This window comes from Orbicella franksi, chromosome 9, assembly GCF_964199315.1.
Source record: "Orbicella franksi chromosome 9, jaOrbFran1.1, whole genome shotgun sequence".
Taxonomy (NCBI): Eukaryota; Metazoa; Cnidaria; class Anthozoa; order Scleractinia; family Merulinidae; genus Orbicella; species Orbicella franksi.
This window is the reverse complement of record NC_138153.1, coordinates 28,100,952-28,117,272: the sequence shown is the minus strand read 5'-3', so window position 1 is coordinate 28,117,272 and position 16,321 is coordinate 28,100,952. Positions and strand designations below refer to the sequence as shown.

Below are 16,321 nucleotides of genomic sequence, written 5' to 3'. Positions count from 1 at the left end.
GTTCATTTTGAACGGACTTTTCAAATATCAGAATGAAGTCTCCCCCTACCCCTAATATACTTGAACTCGTGAATCCCTATTCTTTTAGAAGCCTTCAACCTGGAGAAGGAACCCCTTGCAGGGAGGGCCTCACCAAATAGTCGATTGAGGGTTGTACTCACCGGTCTTATTTCAGTCTTGGCCTGAAATAGCCGGCAGTGATAATCATGACGATGACGATGACGATGACGATGACGATGACGATGACGATGACGATGACGATGACGATGACGATGACGATGACGATGACGATGACGATGACGATGACGATGACGATGATGTTGATGATGATGTTGATGATGATGATGATGATGAGGAGGAGGAGGAGGATTGATGTAAATTTGAGTTTTCTTTCAATTGCGGAAAACTTAAGCTGATTTATTAACAGCTGGAAAGAGCAATTTCGTTCTTTTTAATTGCTGTTCTGAATAAAAAAGAACTGGGAGACGGGAAAACAAATACTGGAGGCGTTGGTCTTAGCATTCCGCATTCCTTGAAAGCTTTCATTTTGTGGCGAAAGATCCACAATGACAAACGTGGGTGTTGTACTCGACAATTCTAAAGAAATAACTCGATCAAGCGTTACAAAATTATTTGTTCCTGTTATTAGAAATGAATCCACGCCGAAGCGCAATTGTTATGGCGAGTAGATCAAAACATCCCTAACATATAACGCAGAGATTTGGTGTTATTTGTAAACTGATGCGGCTATTTTTTGTAATATTCTACCGCCTGTACAAAGCTAAAATAGTCCCACCTTAAATAGTCAAGTGAAACAACGCGTGTTCATTATAGTGACTTCAGCCGAAACCGCCCACTGACTTATCTGTTGCAGTCTGTTTTGAACTACCAGTAAAAATATCGCTATTTTTAACCCAAAGCTTTCCTGCGGCAGCTAAATTTCTAACACGCCAAGGCAGAAATATAATGACAAGGCGTACAAAAAAGTATCGTATTTTTCTTGAGATTTCAAAGGTTTTAACAGGTCTGTTTCTTAACAACCGTGACGCTTCCATCATCTAAGTCTTTCGTGACAAATGTCTTTATTTAAATGACTTTAAAGTGGTTTCTTTTTATGAATTTCAATATTACAGTGCAGTTTCAGTTTTATCATTTGTCAGGTGCAGTTGTAACGCGTGAGAAACTACACAGAATCGAGAGATGCTTTGAGCTCCAGTTCGAAGGACCAAGGGCAAAACACAAGGTAGGTTTATAACCTTGCCAATGTCACCTGAAATAAAAGCATTTTTGCGATTATCACCACACCATATGGACATTGATTAGTTTGTTCTTCGAATGAGCTGAGCTACCGCCTCAAACACAACCTTCATGACGAATCAAGCGAGGATTTTGATGCTACTTCTTTATGTAAAACACCCTCTTACATCTATAAACATCCACTTATAACGTCTAAACAGACTGAGCTAAAACGATCTTTACACAGTGAAGCATATTTTTTGAATTAGTATTCATTTTCGAAAGAGCTCGCTCTTGGGGTAAATGTGTGTTCTGAATATTCGAGATTGTCACGAACGCTATTCGCGTAAGGAAGGAGTTGAGAGTTTAGTTCTTAAGTATTTTACATTAAGCCTTCTAGCAACTCTTGATTTCTCACTGATAAAATCGAAAGAAAGAAACCTTAGACGTAATTTGTCAGACCCATTTACTAATGTTTCATGTATTCGGTGAGTTTTGTGTTTATTTTCGTGTTAAATAGTAACCATGAGAAACATAATTATCATAACCTGCTTTTATTTAAAGATTTCCGCTTCAGAGGTATTGATGCAAATGACATATTTGTAGTGCATTTTAAGTAAAACGTCTTTTGGATATCCGCTGTAGAAAGGCTTTGAATCGAAGGAAACAGATTTTGCCAAGACCTTAGTACAATGGGAATGAACCGGTGATTTTCGATATTTAATTGTTTCATCGATCGCATTGCAGCAGGTGCCCTGTGTATTCACATTGCTTAAACTGTGAAGTAATGGCAAAAAAATCAGATGCGTTTTCGTCTATCGGCCATAATGATAGCCACGGATAACTTCCTTCGTTTGCAATAGAAAGTGCGAGGACGCGGCCCCCGCTTGCTTGACTTACTGGTAGTTGGCCTGAATTTTCCATCGGATCATGTTTCTTGACCACGTTTCTTGTAAAAGTGTCTAATTTTATTTATCTGTTACATCGAAAGAGGAATGTGCAAGGATCGAATGGAAGGATCGAAGTGGGCTAACAAGTTTGAAAAAGTTTGTTTCCTGTACCCAGGAAACATGAAACATTAATGTTAAATTTCCGTGTACTTGTGATTCAGATATGACTTAATATTAATAAATTACTTGAAGGTAATCTTTCAAAACCTCTTACATGATTAATGAAATAAAATTCTCACCCTCAAAGACGGTTTTTTTTTTTGCAGATTACTTGATTGATGTTTAGCTGGTGGTAGCAATGGGTGTGATCCTCTCCAGGAATAAAAAACAAAAACGACAGAGTCTCCAGGTAATACCGTAATGGGTCATTTTAGCCGTGTGAAATGACTGACTGTCATCATCTCCAGATTTCTCCTACCCTCAGTCAGTCCTTCAAGCCTGGTTTTCCCTACGACGCAAGCATAAGCATCAGCAAAAGCATAAACGTACGCATGCTTAAAATGGATGATTGCCTCACTTCCGGTTCCATACCTCCTAGGTATCATGAAAAAAATGAAAATGAAGGACGATGCTTATGCTAATGCTTACAGCGGCGCCTTCTCATTTGACACAAGCATCACGCAGCACAAACAGAAGAAGAACAAAAAGTTTTATTCTGCCTGTGCTTGCGCTTATGCTTGTGTTGTGGGAGTCCTCACTACTGTTATGCTTAAGCTTCAGCTTGTAGCTTGTAGTGCTTTAGCTTGTAGCTTGTAGTGTCTAGTGAAAACCAGGCCTTACCTAGATCACTGCACAAGGCTCCATCGCAGATAAGGAACAAATTAACTGCATGCCCGACGCCCGGAATAAAAACTATTTCCTGTAGAGATTTTACAAAAACGATCATTGGCAGTGGTCAACATGGTGTTTTCGTCTGATTCAAAGTACATCTTGATACAAACGAGAGCAAACTCATTCGTGTGAACATGTGTGCTACTCATGCTTATTTTCACGTTTAGTAAACGCATATTTGTTTGAAAGGTTTTGCATCATCAATATAGTTTTGATACAAAGGCAAAATAAAGAAATTCGAAGATGCCCATTAAAAGAGATTTTTAAAAGGCGGCTATATTGTTTGTTTGTTTTTTTAATATTTTCAAAATATTAATGTTTAAGACAAGAAGCTCAGGGAAGTCAATAAGGGTTATGTAACGGACTACCTTAAAGATACCGAAGACTTAAGAAGATAATAACTTAAAAAATACTATACAAAAGAGTAAAAATGCTGGTGTTCCCAAACATGCATCGGTATAGTTTTTACATAGGACTAATACTATACATGAAAAATTACTCGATTCTGATTGGCTGAGAGCAGTGCAGTTCAAGTGTAACACTAGTGCCAAAAATTGTAACACCAGTACAAATTACACATCGTAATTCTGGATTATGATTGGCTGAAATACAATAGGAAATTTGCTAAGCCAATGATATCACGTACGTAAAATGATAACGAAACTTTTGTGCGGAAACTTTGAAAAAAAGTTTTCTCGAATGAAAAAAAAATGGCTTCAAGAAAGATCTTCCGGCAATTCCTCCGCGCGAATTTTTTCATGTTTATATATCAATAGGTAATCATATGGTTTTTCTCGTTCAGTTTGGAATTAATTTGCACTTGTGAGTTTTTCACAAAGCTCACTCGTGCAAATTAATTCCAAATTGAACGAGAAAAACCGTACGATTACCTATACTAATGAACAGGAATTTCATTGCTTGGAACACTGGCTGCTGTCACGTATCGAGCACGAAAGACCGTGTTTATCCACATTTCCAAACACTGAGTGGAGAGTTGAAAATACGACGCGCAGCGGAGTATTTTTGACGTACTTGTGTCTAGAAATGTGGTTAAACAATGTCTTGGGTGCTTGATATGTCTTCTGAATTGAAACTAAAACTAAGGAGAAAAGGGAGCAATAAAATCGTAAAATATATGCTAAATAAGATCAGATTTTCAAACACCGTCGCGGTCGTGATCTCCTTTCTTTAAAGTTTATGAATCATTAATGAGTTTAAGCAGAAGCGTATATGTAAGCATATATGCTTTTAAAAGTCAGTTGAAAACTCACCATTGGGTGGTTGTTCTTATTTTCAGACTCTTCACCAAGACAATCAAGTTCAAGAGAACGAGAATCCTCGGCAGAGTGACCGGGAAGATCACGAAGACAATGATGACAATTCGTCTGACAGAGACGAGGGCCATGAATCAGAATCAGAGAAGAGTTCCCACGTGGAAGAAGACAACAAAAGCGATTCTGAGAAGGAAGAAAGCGATCATGACAGCAAGGAAGATAACCAGAGCAAAAGAAGTTCTTCAGCGAGCAGCAGAAAGAGCGAGTCATCAAAAGAAGAGGAACAAGAACAAGAACAAGAAAAGGAAATTGTTCAAGAGGTTGTATTGGATGAGACTGAAGATAACTTGAGCTACGAAGAGAAGGTGAAGAAAGCTTTGACCGGTGACATGGATTTTCATTACCCAGAAAAAGCCAAGATTGTTAGAATATTTACCAGTTCTACATTTACAGGTAAATTATAAAGGGGAAGTCCCCCATATAGGTCTTATTCCTCTAAGGTAATCCCTCTAGAGTTATTAATAGATCATTCCCACTTTGGAAATCCGAGGTGGTCTAGAAATAGCCAATCGTGACACGCGGAGGAAACATTGTCCGTGGGAGAACTGGGTACCGTGACTAAAAATACCTTGAAACACGATCTATGGGAGGAATTAACTCTCTTATCATTCGCCCTCTCTGCCTTGTTCATAACTGAATTCAGATGTTCATTAGTGTAATTCGTTCAGTTGCTCACACGAGAAAGGAACTGACATGAGTATGGTAAATTTCGCAGATACTTCTGTGGAGCGTAACACATTGATGGAGAGAGTGTACCCCCGGCTCAAGTCCTACTGTCAAGAGAGAGGCTATGATTTTCAAGTGGTCGACATGAGATGGGGAGTCCGAGACGAGTCCACTGATGATCACATGACTACTGAGCTATGCATGAGGGAGCTCCGCGCATGTCAGAAGTTGTCAACTGGACCCAACTTCATTGTGAGTTCAACTTGATAATCGAAGCATCTTTACTATGTTTTGAGATTACTCAAGTCTTCATTACACTTTCAGACTTTCCTGGGGCAAAAATATGGCTACCGTCCTTTTCCTGTGAAGATCGATGCCTCTGAGTTTGAGAAGCTCCTTGGAGCGGTTGACAACACAGACGATCTCCAGCTACTGAAACATTGGTTCTGGAGGGACGATAACTCAGTTCCCGCCCAATATCTGTTACAACCAATCACATCACTGCTACCCCATTATCGTGATTACGCGAACGAAGAGTTACGTAAGAAGGCTTCTGCTGATTGGTGGACTGCGTTTGAGAGAATGCAGGTCGTTTTGCGGATGGCCGCTAACAAGGCTTTGGACAAGCAAAGTGAACGGCATAAGTACTACATGTCAGGTAAGTGTTTGTACAGAGTACTTTTTCCATGCCGTGATGAAAAATATCATGACTACTTCGAAGTGTCCTCGGATAAAATAAAACTCACTCGGAGATCTAGTTGGTTCCCATTTTATTTGCATCATTAGCAGAATGTTCTCAGTAAGTAACTTTTGCTTTCTTTAGTTTACATAGACAGGAAATGACTTTCAGCCCCATTTATTACTGTTGAATAGTATAAAAGTCCATTTCTTCTGTGACACGTTCACCTAACCCAGTTTCAGGATATTAAATTGGCAAATTGCCCAAAAATAATAGGATCCGATCTAGCGGCACCTCCCTTGGTCAAAGCCTTATTGTAAAATATGATATTCATTTGTATAGACCTTTAACCAGTAGAGGCAAAAGAACAGTACAGCTAAGTAGATTACAATAGGCCATTGAACCTAGTAATGGTCGAAAACAGAAAAGGAGATTACGCTGTTAAAGCAGCTCTTTATTTCAGCTTGGCTTTTTTGAATGGATTGTGATCACCACTTTTAATTTTACAAGTGTGCTAAAATTTTTTTTTTTTTTTTATTTAGTGACAGAAGATGAAATCCGTAGAGGTATCATCAAGGCAAACGAACAAGACAAACACTGTTTCTGGTTCAAAAGGGTCATCACAGACATCAATGATAACATAGCAGACTCCAATACTGGGAAATTTATCGACAAAACGTGGGGAAATCCTTCATCGGTAGACGAATCCGCACAGCAGCTGCTGAACAAACTTCGAGAGAAAGACCTTCCTGAAGCGCTGACCAACAGCAATGTAATTCAGTATGATGTCAAGTGGCATGGTAATGGTATTGACCCAAGTGCGTCACAAGAGCATGCGCAGTACATCGAGAAGCTTTGTACTGATTTTTATGACACATTAACAAAAAGGATCAACCGAGGCATCGAGGAGGACCAATCGATCAACAGAGAAGATGAGCTGACCGAGGAAATATTTCAGCATGGGTCTTTCTGCAAAAGGAAGTGCCAGTTGTTTCACGGTCGTGACGAGTTTTTGACGACTGTGAAGGAGACAGTGAAAAAAGATCAAATTGCCGTCCTGTATGGAGAATCAGGATGCGGAAAGACTTCCTTGATGGCCAAAGTTGCCATGGAAGTAAAGAAATGGCTCGGAAAGGATTCCGCGACAGTTGTGACCCGATTTATCGGGACAACTCCAGATTCATCAGATGTAAGAAACTTAATGCGCAGTATCTGTCAACAGATTTGTAGGACCGATGAGGATTCTGAGAGTGACAAAGTGCCGCAGGTAAGTAAAATTCACTGCCGAGGAATTTGTTCTTAGCGTTTCCGTACAGAAAAGTAAGACCCATAGTTGGTGGATTGTTTAATCACTGTTAAATGGTACAACTGGTCGAGTCCAAACAATTCGATAAAGCTCCCTGTGTACTTACAACGAAAAGTTTTAAGTATGTACCAGACCAAGAGAAAAATAGGATTTGACTGAATCATTCCTTGCTAACGGCGCTGAATATTTAGCATCCTGTCACGGGAAAGATCGTGAATGATGATTATTCGCTCCATAGTTATATGGGTAAACTGTTCTTAAGGTAAATGCTTATAAAAACACATGGAGTTTTTCGCGAGTGAATGCCTAGCAAAGACCGGAGCATAGTGGTGTGATGGGTCGGAAATTTGTTTCCTTAATTCCACTGACCAGTGCATATATAAGGCTTCAGAATGCATATATTTTCCGGCTTTTAGCGAATGACACAAAAGCAGCCTATTTACCCGATTGGAATGTGAAAAATTAGCTTTTCAGGATGTCGCGAGCGTGGGACAAAGAAAACGTTTGAGTCCCCTACGGGATTCCAACCCATGACCCCCAGATAACAGTCGGTTGCTCTAACTACCGAGCTAAGGTGCTAGCTGGTCATTTTATTAGGTTAAAAAGTGAGACGTGTCCCGCATATTGGTAGGATTACAGTGTCGAAAGCGTCTTGTTTATTTCTAAACAAACGCTGTTACAGCATCAATTTCCCTGTAATGTTGCACTGTATACGTTACTGATCTGTTTATCTTTCGCCTCCTACTGTCTATTATTCATAGGATATTCGGTCCCTCCTGGAGTTTTTTCCTAAATGTCTGGAAGACCATGCATCATCTTCTCATCCTGTGGTGCTTGTCCTTGATTCGCTGGATCAACTGTCGGATGATGACGGTGGCAGAGAGCTCGAATGGGTTCCAAAGGAGCTACCAGAGAATGTCTACATTATCTTGTCAACCCTCCCAGAAAAGGAATACAATTGCTTCCCCAGACTAGAGGTAAGTAATGTTGTTGTTATCGATCAGTTTTTTGGCCCACTGGGTAGTTTGATTTCAGTTTGTCGCCGAATGTTTTGTGTGTCCTAAAAAGATGACCGGAGAGCCTTTTCAGTTCACAATAAACCCTTCAACTAATCCGTCAAATGTTGTTCATTTACCAGGAAAAGTACGAAGCCACCGTCCTCCTGGAAGTACCTGAGATGCCTGTTGACACTGCCAAACAAATACTGGACAGTTGGCTCAAATCCTCCAGACGGCTGTTACAAAGTGAACAAGAGAAGATTGTTTTGGAAGCCTTCGAAAAGTGTCCATTGCCTCTGTATCTGAAATTGTCTTTCGACGAAGCCTCTCGTTGGAAATCCTATACGTCTCCAAACGATACTAAGCTGGCACCGACAATAAAAGGGATCATCCATGACCTTCTTGATCGTGTAGAGAGACTTCATGGGAAAGTTCTTGTGAGCCAAGCTTTAGCCTACATCACTGCTTCCAGGAATGGGTTGACGGAACCCGAGCTGGAGGACATCTTATCACTGGATGATAAGGTACTCAATGACGTCTATCAATACTGGACACCACCCATTCGACGGTTACCACCTCTGTTGTGGATACGGATCCGGTCCGACATTGGAGACTACCTAATTGAAAGAGGAGCCGATGGTGCCCGGGTTATAAACTGGTATCATCGCCAGTTCATCGAAGCTGCCCGTGAACGTTATCTTGGAAGCGGGCAAGCAGTCGGGATTCATGCAAACATGAGCGACTACTTCCTCGGAAAATGGTCAGGCGGGACAAAGAAGTCTTTTGTGGACAAGAGTGGTAAAGAAATGTCTATGGATCGATTGGTACCCAAGCAACCTCTGAAGTTCGACGTAAACGAAGAGAAGCCCATTTTCAATCGGCGCATGTTGAGCGAGCTCCCTCATAACCTCCTTCTGTCACACCAAGTGGAAACGCTCAAGGAAGAAACCCTCTGCAACTTCGAGTTCCTCCTGACGAAGGTCCAAGCAAGTTCTGTGGAGGCGTTGCAACAGGATTTTAATGCTGCTCTTGCTCTTCATCCAGATGACAGAGAATTTGACCTCCTGAACAAGTGCCTCAGCTTGTCTGTACTATCACTTAGGCAGGATCCTCGTCAACTGTCCGTGCAGCTGATTGGCCGTCTATACAAGCATATGAAGAAGAAAGAATTCCCATTTCTGGCAAAGATGTTGGAAGCTGCCCATAACCCGTCTGTTGCTGCTTTTATTCCCAGCCAACAATGCCTCACACCGGCTGGAGGATCTCTGATAAACTCAGTGTCAAATGATGAGTTCCACGGTGGAATTGAGTACGTAAATTTCACGAGTGATTCCAAGACAGTCGTGACCTGCAATCGTGGTTCAGAGGGACTTTGTCTATTGTATCTAGATATAAAGAGTGGAAGGAGGCAGAGAAAGGTGTGCTTCGACGAATCGTCAACAGATGTGAATTCGTGTTGGCGGGCGATGATCAGCCCTAAGAACGACGACATCTTTGTTGCATCGGGTTCGTCGGCAAACATGTACCTCATTAATGCTAGAACAAACAAGATCTTACAGGAGTATAAGCCCATGAAGGATGACGGAAACTGGTTCAGAGGGTTCCCTTCCGTTGCGTTTGCAGATGATGATCACATGGTGGTTGCTCTCGGTGACTCCGGTGTGCGAATCTGGGAGACTGCCTCTGGGAAGCTTGTTCATGACATTCCTGTAAAAGGTATCAATGTTGAGGAAACTTTTGGTCATTTGGACGCTACCGGGGACCTTGCGGTATATTGCCTACGTAACCAAAAGACGGTTCACGTTCTCAATGTTAAAACTGGAAAGGAAATTTGTAAGGTTGGTTTGAATCGCTCTAATGTTGTTTAATATGACCATTGCTTATACGTGGGTAGTCGGTTTATGGTAAAAGTACGATTTTTCAGATCGGAAAAGCCAGAAGCGTGTTACCCCTAGTTTCCGTTTTCATAGCATGAAGGTTTTTGTAGTATTTGAGGTTCCCCAGATGAAAGTATTTTGACCAGGAGGGCTGTAAATGTATAGGGTCTAACCTAAAATCTCAGGGCAACGATCTTGGCCAGAATTACGCCCACTCATATTTTTAAAACATTCCACATTTGCTCTCGATATTTATGAGATGAACATATTAACTCTCGGTACTGACTACCATACTGTTTCTTAATGTAAGGAGAAAGGAGATTTTTAAAGATTTTTCAAACATTTATTAATACGAATCATGCTTCGCCCTCAAGTCAGTATTAGCAATGTCAGTTGTCAGTGTTTGTTGATAACCATGCATCTTTGCCTGTATAACTTTCAGTTTTGCCTCACTGTTCTATTTAGATAAACGTGGAGTTGCAAAAGGAAGAAATCCGAGGCGAGTTAAAAGACACAGAAATAACACAAGTCCACCTTACCTCCAGAAAGCAGTTGCTTGTGGTGTCAGACGGATATATTATAAAGCAGCTTAAAGTTTATGACGCTGCTACAGGCAAGCACGTTTCAGATATCCCAGAGTTCGGCATTGGGCAACGCGATCGCCTTGTTGTCGCAGAGGACGGGAAGAAAGTTATCGCTATAAGGAATAACTACGAATTAGTAAAATGGGGCCTTGACACGGGTGATGCCACCGTCGTTGCTAGATTACAACCAGGCTTTGGTACTTACGGGCGCAGGGGAGATTTTGTAGCAACTACCGGATCGGATGGGGTTCTTCGAATTTACGATGCTCGAGAGAGCGTCGATGATGATGAGACGGATGTCACTGCCACGACACAAGGCTTTGCTGATTCAATATGGATGCTTTCAGTTGCAGCAGACAATCGGCACGTGATCGCAAGCTGCACCGTCAAGATGATGCCTGAGATTGCAGTGTGGGATGCACTTACCGGTGTCAAAGTCCGCTCTATCAAAGCATATAACTTCCCCCAGCCTCTGCGTATGCTGACTGACAAGGTTGGCGTTGGACGAATCGCTGTGGGAGAACAAAAGAAAGATAACTTTGATCACTACAAGTTCATGGACTTTGACCAGGCAAAAACGCTCCGTGTTCTGCAAGGGAAGTCCAGCAAACGACTGGAGGCCGTCGGGTTTATTGACAAGAAGAATTTCATTGGATTGTCACGTGGCAGACGGAACTTGAAAGTGTGGGACGTAGACACTGGCAAGGTAATGAACAGTTCTTTTGTTTTTCAAATTAACCTAAGTAGCTTATACAGTAATTTTATTTACTTTTTTAATCCTCGGCCAATTTGAAATTGGCCACATGGCAAGATTTCTGCTATTTCTCACTTATCGTGTGCCATTCCTAGTTTGGTAAGGACTGTCAGTCCTGTTAAGGACTGCAGCATGACTTCTTTTTCTCTTTCTTGGTGTTTAATTAAGGACAGTTTTGAGAATTTCGCTCATCACGAGGCTTCTCTGGTGTGAATCATCTCCTTTACTCTCTCGTTTCATTTTCCATAGAACTACGTTTTTTGATTGACTCATGCTTGGCCAAGATGAGGCCAAAGCACCTATCTCACCTACATGTTAATATCTATTCAAAGCTATTAATGGAAAAGTTAACACGAAAAATGATTTTAAGGGTTTATGCATCCGTTCAAAGTTGTTTGCTTTACTGGCAGGTTGTAGGACAGTACAAACTTGGCCAGAAGTATCGCCTGGAAGGAATTCTAATCAGTAAAGATGGTAGCACAGTGATTTGCTCCCAAGCCAGTTTTTATGTCGAGCAAGACGCCACGACAGTTCCACTTCTGGTTTTTAATACCAAGACGCACGAACACAAGGTAATGGATCCAATTGAGGGCGAGCAGTTGGGTTTGGATGGTTCCGCCATTACGGAAGATGGTAAATACTTCATCTTACAGCTGAAAAACGATCAGGTAAGCGCCCTGTGGAACACAGAAACGGGAAAGCTGATGCATACGTTGGCTGAAGGTTCTAGTGGAAGAAACATGGTCGCTATTTCATCGAAGAGCATGCTAGCCGTGACAAGTCACGAGAGCCTTAAAGTTTGGGAGATCCAGAGTGGAAATCTGCTTCACGACCTTGTCTCCACGGACATCGACAAGATCTACCTCAACCATGACGGGACCACTGCAATAACAACAGATGCCAAAGGGTACCAACCCAGTTCCTTTGAGGCTTGGGATCTTATCAAGGGTAAAAAGCTGACGACTTTTACGGTGGACACAAACCCTTTTGCAGTCTGTCCTTTGGGTGACCAGATAGTTTTTGCAGCGCCCGCCAGTGTCACCGTTATGACCCTGAGATTGCACATACCTGGACGCGAGGAGAAAAAGCCGGGACCATCGTCTTATGGCGAGCACAAGGAAATAAGTGAATTTAAAGGAATGATGGATCCTTGTGATCCTAATGACGATGACAATGACGAAGATGATGATGATAGCGACATTCGCTAGTAGTCGTACAGCGATTGTTGTTACGCTTGGTTGTTGAATCTTTGACTGAAGGGAAAGGTCAGCCTACATAATGACCTCCATGACCTTTCATTCTGCGATTCTTTCAGTAGCATGTAAAATCATAGTTAATAGAGGGGAATGTTTATGAAGCCCGGCAAACATCCAAGGAGTAAACAAAGATGCCAAGATTTATATTAGAAGGTCCACGACCGTGCACAATTTTTTGTTTTGCGCTCATACACTCTGCATGAATTACGTAACCAAAGCATTTCTGTTGGTTAGTTTATCAGTCAGAAGTAAAGAAGTATTGTGTTTCGTGCACGGTCAAGGACAAAAACGAGACCAAAAACATACAAAAAAGAACTTTGTCGGATTTTATAATCATTTCCCTCTATTAACTTTGGTAAAATTAGAGTTCAAACTCCAAATAGTTATAAACAACGGAAAACCGTAACGCAAGATATATTGTGAAACCACATATCCATTGTACTCGAACGTACACGAATATTATACGTTGGTCTCAGCTCGACTAAGCTGTGATATATCAAAAATACTGTAACCTCTTTGATCAAAAATCTACCTCATCTTGTCAAAATTGACATACGTAGGCTTGAACAGAAATTGTACTAACCAACATAATGTATCCTATTTGCACCATACTGCGGTCAGTTTCCGGAGAACTCGTAAGAGCTCGCGATAGGGTTTGATTGAATGATACCAATCGAAAACTTTCGGAATGCTTTAACGAAGGTTTACATAAAAAAAAGCATTAGTTTCCCTGACTGAGACAGTAATCGAGACTCATTTTATATCGTTAATTATATATACAAATTAGTTAGTTAATTAAACCAGGCACAATCAGGTGTAGCGGCCCCTGGTTAAATGGTTAGTTGAAACAAAACTCCATGCCTCTATAATGATATCACAAATTAAATTTCTTGGCTTTGCAGTTATTCAAACAATACTGCAAAGCATGCAAACAACAGTAGGTATCACTTAGTTATTACAATGCGAGCGAAATGACGGAGGCCTAGGTCGGCCGAGGTTCCGAGAGGGGATACTCCCATATATGAGCTATATTTTTAACCGTTTTGGTCAGAAACAGGGTATCGCTTTTGGCCATTCTGGTCTCAGAAAGGGTATGGTTTTTGCACTCTAGTCTTGAATTGGTTTCTTTTGTAGAAAAGGCTACTTTTTTCATCATTATCGATAAGACCATCTACAAAAGAATTTTACAATCCCTTTAACATCGATCTGAACTAGGGAACTAATTAAAAGGCAGTTCTGAAACAGGGTATTAATTCAAGGGTTAGGTCTTAAATAGGGTATCGAATTTTTGGTCAGGTTATAATTTAAATAGGATACAGAAAATCGCAGATTTTGGTCACAAATAGGGTAAGGATTTTGAGAAGCGGGCCGCACACCTCTACCCAATTTTTCAAGGAGTATCCCGGGAATCTCAGCCGGACGTCACAGCTTCGCTATGAGAAGAATTGATCTGGCGAAGAAAGTCGTCTTTTTACTACCTTTTTTCTGGGAATTTAATACTAGGAATGTAAAGGTCCCAATTATTATGAAGGAGTTGTTTATAGCGAAGTATGGATTCAATCAATCAGTCACCCATGCATGGCCACCCTTTATTTGGTTACAAACAAGCGCGCGAAGAAATCTCATTAAAAACTGAGGTTTTCCATTTCAACGGGATCAAAACCGCTGGAACTCATCACTTCGTCACTACATTATGAGTAGTACCTCTTTCGCTCTGTCCTTCGTGCGTGATGCGAAAGAAAACCGGGCGAAAAAATTAGCCGAGCGAGATCCTGGCTCCGTGGCCGTTTCTCTCTCGCCGTTGTCTTTCGTGTTACCCGCGACGGACTAAGCGAAGGAAGGACTACTCGTAGTCTGTTATGTCACCTTTACAGGTCTTTACAATCGTGATCAATCACGGAAAATGCACTACTGGTAGTGGTTCATTATTCTGAGGATTAGTCAAGTGGATACCCGAGGCCATTATCGTGCTCACTCGCGCAGTCGCCCACTGGACTAACCTTGAAAAATGAGGAACTAAAGAAGCATGGCTTGAAAGGAATTACTTTTAGTCGGCTTTTAATCGAGAGGTCTTATTGTTGGTTGGAATTTTCAACAAACTTTCAGTTCTATTTACCACGTTTGTTTCTCGATTTTGGCCCAATTTGTGTTGCAATCCTAAATACCATGACACCTGACTAAAGTATTTTACTGATTAATTTTTTTTTTTTTTGGTCAGGCGACCGAGCATGCAGATGTCATCCGCTGTTTCCTTCCTGTGTCTCCTTTCCTTTCCTTTCCTTCCTGCATTAATGACCCGATAAATTCTCGGAACAACATTAAAAGAGGTGTCAATAATAAGCGGCTCTGGAGGCCCAGATGAGAGAGAAACATTGATCTGAAAATCACACATTCCTTTGTTTTCGTTCCTTGATTACTAGGCCAGGTACTTCTTTGCACATGCGGGCCAGGTGATGGCCTATTAAACGCTATAGGACTAATAGCAGAGTACTAAACAAACCTCCACAAAGACGTTCGCACACTGTAGAAAACGAGATTTGTGGTTTCTCTCTTTGCGTGCGCCTGTGGTTAGCGGGATCGGTGCTCTTGTCCCAGTGAAGCCCCTTCCAGGCGTTCAGTTAGTTGGGGGCGCAGCGCGAAAAAACGGCGGAGTGAAATTAAGGAGAGAGACTTGGTGCCTTCCCGCACCGCACTTTTCCTCTATTTTTTCTTGCGCCATTTTCACAATGCGCCCCAGCTAACTGAACGCCTGGATGAGGCTAGTCCCAGTGTTACAGAGCCAAAAAACGATTAATTGTGCGAGAACAAGAGATGATAATCTCTTGGCGAGAACCAGTAAAGTTCTTCGCACTGGTAAACATAATTAACATTAGCCTGAAAATCACATGTCCTCTCTGGTCATCTACTCGCAGCTGAAATTCAGGCTTAGGTAGCATGTCCTCGAATGAATTTTGTCTCCGACGAATAAATATGGGGACGGAGATAGCTGACCTCTTGCCTATGAACGAGCCATAAGCTTAAAGTCATCAAAATACGCAAAGGATCACTGAATATTTTCCAACACTGATTCTAACTGAAGAGGTTGAAGCCGATGTCCACTCGTAAATAAGTTAGATGTTCCGCTATTCAGAACAGCCACGACCAACGATCCTTTGTAAGAAGAGCCGGTTGGCTTCAGTAGAATGAACTCCTTAGTAAGTAGGTAAGTAAGTAACAACTTTATTTATAGAGGGCAACACATAACAGTAAAAAACTGACGAACCAGTGGCCCTCTATCCTAAGTTAGAAATTAAAAACTATTTACACTTATAAGATAATAAAAATTACAAAATAGAATACAGCTAAAATTTAAAGATATGATAAAAGATAAAAATTTAAAAAATCTAAATCTAGATATGAACAACTAAAAACTAAGCTAAGAGTTTTTGGACAAAAAATATTTTCTAACAGAAGATTTAAAGGAGCCAATGAAGTCTTTCTCGAATCTTAGACTTAAACTCTAACAGCTGTAAATACCTTAGCTTAGCAAATTGTAAGGCTGCTTTAAAGAGTTATGCCTTAAAGAGATTTTTAGATTTATTCATGTATCTATTTGTCTATATAGCTTTCACATCTATCTCTTTCACGATAATTTTTTACCAAAACATACTAAAACAGCAGTTTTCAATTATCAGATCGAGAATTACTAAAGCAATGGCTCTTTTCTACACGGTTGAAATGGTTTTAGAGGTACAGCTAAAATTGTTGCCCAGACTTTTTACACGGTGCAAATCATCGATGTGATCCGCAATGCAAAATTCGGACTGTCCAGGGGACCAATAAGAATGCTGAATTGTAACGAATATAGGAC

General features: G+C 41.0%; 1 protein-coding gene across 3 annotated transcripts; it reads left to right on the top strand.

Annotated features, from left to right (window-relative positions):
* The first annotated feature begins 1,100 nt into the window (after positions 1-1,100).
* On the top strand, positions 1,101-14,517 carry LOC145496489 (NACHT domain- and WD repeat-containing protein 1-like). 3 transcript variants are annotated; one of them, XM_081476172.1, is made up of 10 exons: positions 1,101-1,243; positions 2,453-2,535; positions 4,315-4,744; positions 5,067-5,269; positions 5,342-5,675; positions 6,239-6,963; positions 7,764-7,979; positions 8,141-9,838; positions 10,343-11,167; positions 11,626-14,517. In XM_081476172.1, the coding sequence occupies exons 2-10, from the start codon at positions 2,485-2,487 to the stop codon at positions 12,421-12,423; spliced, it is 5,280 nt and encodes a 1,759-aa protein (XP_081332298.1). In that variant the 5' UTR covers positions 1,101-1,243; positions 2,453-2,484; the 3' UTR covers positions 12,424-14,517. The 3 variants fall into 3 exon arrangements, with proteins under 3 accessions (XP_081332298.1, XP_081332300.1, XP_081332299.1); XM_081476174.1 differs by lacking the exon at positions 11,626-14,517 and having other exon boundaries at positions 10,343-11,560; XM_081476173.1 differs by lacking the exon at positions 1,101-1,243 and having other exon boundaries at positions 1,835-2,535.
* The last annotated feature ends 1,804 nt before the right edge of the window (positions 14,518-16,321 follow it).

Coding starts and splice junctions, on each gene's coding strand:
- LOC145496489 (XM_081476172.1), top strand. CDS start 2,485: ATGGGTGTGATCCTCTCCAGGAATAAAAAACAAAAACGACAGAGTCTC. Junction 7,980..8,140: donor ATTGCTTCCCCAGACTAGAG/GTAAGTAATGTT, acceptor TTCATTTACCAG/GAAAAGTACGAAGCCACCGT. Junction 11,168..11,625: donor GGGACGTAGACACTGGCAAG/GTAATGAACAGT, acceptor CTTTACTGGCAG/GTTGTAGGACAGTACAAACT.